Raw genomic sequence first — 8,385 nt, forward strand, 5'->3', positions numbered from 1 at the left:
ATAAGCGTTTCACAAAAGCTTAAAATAAGCCAATCCGAACAGGCATTAGTACTTACATTAGTAATTGATCAAAAACAAAGTATATAGTCGTAATGCACAACAAACTGGTCAAACAAGTGAAACATCCCCTAATGGCAGCAACATCGCCAACCCACTCAAGCAACAAAACATATTAGAACCGCTTGTTGAAAAAGCAACCAATTTCTTTAAAAGAAAGTCAAATTGGTGACAATTATTTTGTAACTGAAAGCAAGATTCATAGATTCAAACCAGAGACCATTTTTCTTAAACAAGCCCAACAGATCATTAGACATCATAATTCAATTGATTCACCAGACAAGATAACAAGAAAGAACAAAGAACATCATAATCAGTTTGAGGAATTAATATCCGCAGTTACACATAGCATATGCCGGACTTATACCCAAACAAAGAACAAAAACCACGATTAATAAACGACTAATAGAAAAAATCTTGCGGTGAATAATGAATACAGCCTATATGGCTTCCAGTGCCTGCAAGACATCAGCCTTCAAATCCTCAAAATCTTCAACTCCAAAGCTGAAGCGAACCAAATTGTCATGAATCTTCCACTTGGCCCTTTCTGATGCAGGAAGATCCCTGTTGCAAAATACATCAAAAGACTGAATACAGCTAGACCCGAGTAATTAAATGACACGCTGAAATTTTGACAGTAATGCTTTGTTTGGATGACAAGAAAGTGGAAGAAAGGTAAAGCGGGAAAATATGAATGTTGAAGAAATGAAAGTGAGTAGAAAATAAGATTATTTTTGAGTTGTTAAGTATGAGTGAAATTGAAAGGAAAGATAGAGATATATTTAGAGAATGGCAAAATTACCCACATGTAAAAAAGTAAAAACAATACATGCTCACTAATCAAAAGCACGGGCATGAATGACATTCTCTTTCTACTTTATTTCCAAATAGTGAAGTGTTTCTTTTGTAAAAGCCGAAAGAACCAACTAAGATTTCTTTCATTACAGGGTCACATTCAAATAGGACCATAGCCCATGATAAGTAGTGTCAAATCAATTAATAATGACAACATAAAACAAGGAATATAAAAAATAAGTACCAGTAAGATAATATGGCTGGTTGATCCACAATGCTCTCACAACCACCAAAAGAGGCAGCAATATATGGGATTTTAAGTGAATCAACAAATTTTATTGTGGTGTGTAGATCTCCATCTATCTGCATTATTGCCAAAAAAAATTATCAAATCATGCGCATAATAGTACCAACTATGCTATAACAAAAAGCATTATGGCTGGCAACCACATATTCGAATATCAATTCCCACCTCAAAACTGACGACACCTCCAAAACCAGTCATCTGCCTCATGGCAAGCTCGTGCTCGGGATGACTTGGCAAGCCTGGATAGTAAACACGCTTCACCTGCCAATAATATTAGGTCGTTAGAGATTGTTCACATCAAATGCAGAATAACAAACATTTTCATTTCAAAATCTTGTTACTGAAATATCACAGTGACGGTACAAACAAAATTAAGATAAAACACTAAATAACATCTTCAAACATGAGTTTCATTTTAAATACAAAATGCAATTAGACCATACTTGTTCGCAAGCTCGTTCAAAAACATAAAAATCCAATTTACTAATACAAAACACCATAGTAATGTCATTGTACCTTGGGATGTGCCTCTAAAAGTTTGGCCATCCTCATTCCGGTTGAATTCTGCTGCTGTACACGAAGATGCAGCGTTTTCATGCCTCTGATGAATAGGTATGCAGCATTCTGTAAACACATTTGCACCATGTCAGTCACAATAACTAATAATAATATTCTTCCATGGAAAAAACATTTGCAACATATATCAATCAAGGAATCAGGCGTGTAGAAATGACTAACCGGGTTAAGAGCACCGCCCAAAATATGGTGCAAAATTCGAATTTCTGAAATCAACTTAGTAGAGCCACTTACGCAACCACCAAGGACCTGAACCAGGAAGAATTGTTTTTCGGTTCAAAACCATGAATACCTGATATGTTAAATATGTATTCTGCTTGATCAACTAAATTTTAAATAACAGGACAACAGATTGACTTACATCATGATGTCCACCCATGTACTTGGTACAAGAGTGCATAACCAAATCAGCACCAAGGGCAAGGGCCTTCTGGTTCAAAGGAGTTGCAAAAGTACCATCAATACAGAGCAAAGCCCCATTCTTGTGGCAAAGCTCTGAAACAAGCTTAATGTCAACACATCTCAGGAATGGATTGGTAGGAGACTCAGTGAAGAATAGAGACGTCTATACATTAGAACAATACCATCAGAATCCCATATTATCTATTAATTTGAATAAATCAGAGAAATGCAAAAAAGGAAACCAATTACTCTTCCTAACACTAACTTTGTTCTGCTCCAATGCAGATTGCAAGGCTCCAACATCAGCAGGATCAACCACAGAGGTCTGTTCAGAAAAATGAAAACTGATATCAGTTTATACCTCATAACAATAATAGCTGTATGCGCCCATCAGAAAGGAAGCATAAAAAACATCCACCACATCCAACCAATTAGAGATATCCATTTCAAATGTTGTGTTAAAACCATACAAAAATCTTAAGTATGATACACTTCCAAAGCAGAGTTTTCATCTCTCTACAAAAAAAACTCCAGGAAAGACAAGTTGGAGCAAGTTACGGAAGTGAAAAACAAACTTTATAAATGACTACGCTTTCAATTAAAACAATTAGCACTACTCTTTGAGTTACCTAAAGAAACACCACAACATATAAAGCAGTTTCAAGCGCCATACAACAAAGTAAAATCTAAACCAACAAGTCAGTGAAATCATATACCGTGATCCCCATCTTTGGAAGCACAGTCTCTATAAATATCCTAGTCTTCCTGTAACAATCTGTAGTAGTAATAAGATGTCCACCGGCAGGAACCAGCGCCATCAGCAAGACTATGCTAGCACACATCCCAGATGCCATTAAGATAGTTGATTCAGCCCCTTCCAGTTCACTGGTTCAATAATGACAATTACCTCATTAAATTCAACCACAACTCTCCAAACATTACAAGATCATAATAATAATGATACCAAACAAACAAACCTTATCTTCTCCTCTAAAACAGTACTGGTTGGGTTGCCATAGCGCCCATATTCATAACTAGTCTGACGTTTCTCCTGCAAAATAATGAAAAATAATAATTATCAGCAATAATTATGAAGCTCTGATTCTTACACCAACACACCACTGACACTGACATAGATAATAATTTGAGAAAATAGAAGTGATTGAATGTAATCACATGTATCGGGCAGACACCAACACTATTCACTCTAAAGTATCAACGCTACATAGCACAATAGCAATTCACATTTTCTCCCTCATTCTTTCATGTGACAAATTCATTCATCAAGTAATAATCAAAAAAACAATACCTTAAAATCAATAAGATCAGCAGTTTTCTTAAAAAAGTAGGCAGAAGTGTTCACCACAGGAGTGGTAATTCCATCGGTCACAATAGCTCTACCAAGTCTTTCAGCTGCATAATAACCCAAAAACAAAAACTAATCAATCAACTTAGCATACAAAAACCACTACCAATATAACATAGAAGCAAATGAAAGCTACATCATTCGAATAACACTATACAAGACAAAATCTGAATAAGTACATATATAATCAAGAAAGAATTATAACCAAATCAAATTAAATATATCAATAGTCCTATAATTATATTGAAATTTATTTTTAGTCCTAACCCTTTTAATCTTACAAACGAAAAACTATACCCTTTTAGTTAAAGCATGTAATTTTGTGATTAACTAAAAACAAAACATAAAGATTGTAAATTTTACAAAATTAAACACTAATTAACCCTAGAATATATTGGAAAATTAGTCATATAAATGTCATATTCAAATTTAAATAATACAATTAGAATTAGAACCGATTAAAATAACCTAATCAAGAAATAAAAGATAAAAACTAAGTATTTAAAGAAAAACAAGAAAAAAAATTGACTTTTAGCAAATCGCAGCTTAAAAAAAAGTGAAATTTGAATTAACAAATTAACACAATTCAAGAAAGAAAAAAAGATCACATACCGGCATGAATCGTTTTGCTTGCATCGGATTTCAAAAACGAAGAATAAGAACTACGGTTAGTCTGTACAGCCCCATTTTCGACGGCGTCGACAACATTTTTATCGTCGGCGGCATCGAGGTCTAAGGGGAGAGGCGCAGTCGCCGCATCAACAGCGGATGCAACGGCTGGCACCGGAGGAGCCCCAGCGGCGGGGTTGCCGGTACCTTCATTAGACCACGAAGCAGCGACGATTTGTGCGACACCGATGTTGCTGCAATTACGACGAGCTTTGGTACTTAGTTGACGCTGAAAATTTGGTGGAAAACGAAGGATTGGAGAAGAGACACCGTAAAATGCAACGGAGAGACCGGCGGCGGGGAAATGACGACGGTTGTTACGGAGGTTTTCGGTGGATGGAAGGGAGGAGAAATCGGGATCGGAACGACATTCGAAGGTGAAAACACGGTGGAAACTTGAAACGGCCATTTTTGTCGTCGTTTTGGTGTGGTTAGGTTTTTTTTCTACAACTACTACTCCTTCTGTACCAACCAAATGAAAAATGAATATGAAAATGAATCAGTTGAACCTTTTTAAGTTGGAATTTTCTTTTTGAGTTATTTAATTTAACTCTTATTAATAGTAAAGAAATACATTCTTGTTTAGTCGGTAGAGACATTTATGTAGGAGCCGGCGTTCGAACTTCAACATTTAATCCATTCACTTTTTAGAAGGTGAATTCTAACACAATGAATTGGTTCATATATATATTGTTCTGGGCCGAGCATCGAGCTCGAGCATCAGAGGGTGTCGAACAAACACGATCCGAGCAAGCCTCCAACGGTCTGATACTCTTGCGTATCGTAACGGGCGTAAACCGGAATGATGAGCATTAACTGCACATCATGGCTCCTTAGCCGTTTTCCGGCAGCCACTTGATGGCCATTAATGTCATCAAAGGCCTTGGCCCAGCGCTGGGGGCTATATATATGTGACTCCACTTCATTTGCAAGGTACGCATTATTTAGCTAAGAAAACATTCACAAACACAAACTGACTTGAGCGTCGGAGTGCCTGCAGGTACACAACCCCCCTCCGCTTCAACAGGGGTCTCAACGCTCTCAACCACCGCAAACGCCGGCGAAGTCGCACTCTTCTGGTCAACACGATCATATATATATATATATAAATAAGGTTTTTGGTCCTCTTAAGTATGTGATCAGGGTTTGAATTTTTGCTTATGCGTATGAAGAAAATTCGGTTGGAGAGAAGAACTCATCTCGTGTGTCCTTAAGTTCCTCAACAGATAACTCACTTCGTATTAATATCATGGTAACCTAAAACTGTAGACTTTTAGTCACTAGCCTATGTGATTAAAACAATAATTTACTACTCACCCCACTTATTATAAACAAAATTTCATTTTTTTAAATTCATCTAATAACTTATGTACTTTGTCTAATATTTATGTTAAATACTAATACATGGTTATTCGATAAACTTAAACAAATAGTAAAATTTATTTTTGTTTATAATAATAGGGACCAAAAGGAATAATGAAATATACCTTTCGAATTTATTTGGCTTCATTGTTATACATCATTTTCAATTTATTTAATTTTCAAATGAATATGTTATACTAAGGAGACGAATGCATAAACATTTTCTTAAAATTTGTATATTTAATATTTTAAATTTTAAATATTTTTTATTTTTTATGCGTGTTTAAATAATTTTTATTTGTTCTCTTGTGTTGAGAATTAGAGATCAAGAAAGTTTTTCTCTACAAGACTACAAATACTATGAAAATTGAATTTTTCTTTTTCATTTTTTAAAAGAATCTTGAATTCAGTTGAGTCAAAAAACAAAAACAAAAAAATCTTGAATTCTTTAACAGTGAGTTGACAGAAAAGCCGCAGCCAAGTTGCCATAATTAAAATTATCTCACTTCTTCATATGTTATTTTCCAAATTAATTATTTAACGTGTATGATTGATTTTGCGATTAAAAAAATTTATTTTGTGTGTGTGTTTTTTTTTTTTCAGGATTTGAATTCTCTCAATTTCATATATTTTGATTTTAACTAAAATTAAATTGAAGATAAAGTAATTTATATTTAAATTTTTTATACATTTATATAAAAATAAATTGAATATAAAAATTAATCATATAATCAGAAGTTCCAAAAACACTTAGATGAGATTGTGCGGGACGACAGATCTCTTCTACCTAACCAATGTTGTGATTCGATCATGCATTAATATTAAAATTATTAAGAAAAGTTTATCATTCATTTTAAATCCGATAAGACTCGAGAAATACACATCTCACTTTCTCACTATTTCTTTTATATTCCTCTAACTCTCTCAAATAAAACATACAAATAAAGATTGGACAAAAATAAAAATAAAATAAAAAAAAAACATACAAATAAAGACAAACAACAGTACAAATTGTAATCCTTAAATAGCATGCTCAAGTGATTTATTTAGGAAACAAATCAAGAAAGAAATCCTAGTGACACTTTTGTCCTCTCAAAAATATGAACACTTGGAGGTAATTATGATGATTGATGAGTATCAACCACCACACCACGTCATAGTCGCATCAACATAAATAAAGAAAGAAAAAAAAGGAAGATATGCTTGCATGTGTATAGTTTCGGCTGCTTAACTATTTAAAAAGCACCACTGATTTTGGCTAATATTTAATTTGTCCATGACCATTCAACTAGAAAGCTAAAAAACCATTCATGGACCATCTTCAAGAGCAAAATTACGAAATTTAACCCCTAAATTAAAAGTTGGAAAATGACATAGAATTTTATATTAAATGATAAAAACTCATAAACAGTATAGAAAGCATGATATACTTGACAAGGTTATACTAACAAAAACAAAGTACTACTCTTTATAAATAAAATAAAATAAAATAAAATAAAATAATTTGGTGTATATAGGTGATTAAGGACCGACTAAAAGGATGACAAGGGAGGCAGCCGTCTTATAGACCTCACATTTTTTAGGCCGCTAATTAATTTAAAGGTGGTTAAGGGCCGGTTCAAAGGGTGACAAGTGAGACAATTGTCTTACCCTCAAATTTTTTAGGCGTCCTAACATGTAAATTAAGTTTTTTTTTTTTTTAAACAGCCAAAATAATATATATAAATGAAAAATAATCTACCCAGCACAAGACGTGCCAGGAAAGACTAAGTAAGGTTACAAAGAGCCGAAAAACAAGAACCAAAAAGAGGCTAAACAAGGCTCATACAAAGCATAGGACTAGACCACCAACTATGGCAGTTCAAAGCTAAATTAACATTCGACGCTTTCAACCACCGGTAGGAAAAAGTTTTGATCTTGTCCAACATGTGATGCACTGAATTTGCTGAACCTCAGAACAATCTATGGTTTCTCTCGGTCCATACCACCCACACCACAACAAGCCAAATCAGCTGCAGGAAAGAACGTCGTGCTCGGAGACCACCTGCTGAATCAGAAAACTGTACAAAATGATCTGAAGGAGTCTGAGATGTCACCAAAGGAGAGCCGATCCAAGAACTAACAAGGGGCAAAGGGCACCGAAAGTACTGCATGAAAGGAACAAATGCTGAACTGTCTCAATCTCTCCGCAACCAGAAACACAATGATGGTCCGCCTCAGATAAAATCCATCGAGTAACCAGGTTTGCTTTGGTAGGTAACCTGTCTCGTAATAGTCTCCAGGCACAGATGGAAACCTTCAAAGGAACCTGGCGGTGCCAAATGAGATCTGACGCAGCATCCAAGGTAACCGCATCGTGAGAAGTCAATATCTGATATGCACCACGAACAGTATACACATCGTCCAAGTCAGACTGCCACTGCCACCTATCTGAAACATGATCCTGCAAAGAAAGGGTAGAAAGTAACGACTGACACTCTCCCAACAACTCCTCCTCCCACGCCCACAATCTACGCCGCCACACCCACGCCACCCCACCAGCCTCCCAACCTTGCATAAACATCTCAGCCACAGTAACCGATTTGTTTTCTGCCAGGTCGAACAACCGTCCAATTTTGATGAAGTCTCAAGATTGTTTTGGGTTGTTTGTTTTTGGTGAAATTTTTAGAGAATCTAGCGTTACTTTTTTTTTTTTTTTTAGATTTGCTTGGAATTTAGACATTTCTACTTCTCTTATTGTTGAGGTTACCTAATGTTGTTCATGATGGAGATTGAGATGGCTCGTGATAGAAATTAGAGGCATATTTGGTTGGAATGTGATTCTGTTACAATTCAAATTAGCACAAAATAT

At 35.2% G+C, this 8,385-nt stretch overlaps 2 protein-coding genes across 3 annotated transcripts; both read right to left on the reverse strand.

The window, feature by feature from the left end:
* Nucleotides 1-235: 235 nt before the first annotated feature.
* LOC123888706 (cystathionine gamma-synthase 1, chloroplastic-like) lies at nt 236-4,737 on the reverse strand. 2 transcript variants are annotated; one of them, XM_045937845.1, is made up of 11 exons: nt 4,116-4,737; nt 3,447-3,550; nt 3,115-3,188; nt 2,854-3,022; nt 2,403-2,462; nt 2,097-2,300; nt 1,898-1,984; nt 1,676-1,783; nt 1,325-1,420; nt 1,097-1,215; nt 236-621 (listed from the first exon to the last, which is right to left on the reverse strand). In XM_045937845.1, exons 1-11 carry the CDS (start codon nt 4,579-4,581, stop codon nt 498-500), a joined length of 1,611 nt encoding a protein of 536 aa, XP_045793801.1. In that variant the 5' UTR covers nt 4,582-4,737; the 3' UTR covers nt 236-497. The 2 variants fall into 2 exon arrangements, with proteins under 2 accessions (XP_045793801.1, XP_045793800.1); XM_045937844.1 differs by having other exon boundaries at nt 1,676-1,984.
* Nucleotides 4,738-7,626: 2,889 nt separating this feature from the next.
* LOC123892149 lies at nt 7,627-8,097 on the reverse strand. Its single transcript, XM_045941975.1, has one exon. It carries the CDS (start codon nt 8,095-8,097, stop codon nt 7,627-7,629), a length of 471 nt encoding a protein of 156 aa, XP_045797931.1.
* Nucleotides 8,098-8,385: the final 288 nt, after the last annotated feature.

This window comes from Trifolium pratense, linkage group LG6 (assembly GCF_020283565.1).
Source record: "Trifolium pratense cultivar HEN17-A07 linkage group LG6, ARS_RC_1.1, whole genome shotgun sequence".
Lineage (NCBI taxonomy): Eukaryota > Viridiplantae > Streptophyta > Magnoliopsida > Fabales > Fabaceae > Trifolium > Trifolium pratense.

Bases quoted from the DNA above. Each gene is read 5' to 3' on its own strand.
- LOC123888706 (XM_045937844.1), bottom strand. From the start codon at position 4,581: ATGGCCGTTTCAAGTTTCCACCGTGTTTTCACCTTCGAATGTCGTTCC. The intron at 2,463-2,853 runs GTATATGATTTC...TTTTCTGAACAG, and splicing joins TTCCAAAGATGGGGATCACG to ACCTCTGTGGTTGATCCTGC. The intron at 2,301-2,402 runs GTTAGTGTTAGG...TCTAATGTATAG, and splicing joins CTGCATTGGAGCAGAACAAA to ACGTCTCTATTCTTCACTGA.
- LOC123892149 (XM_045941975.1), bottom strand. From the start codon at position 8,097: ATGTTTATGCAAGGTTGGGAGGCTGGTGGGGTGGCGTGGGTGTGGCGG.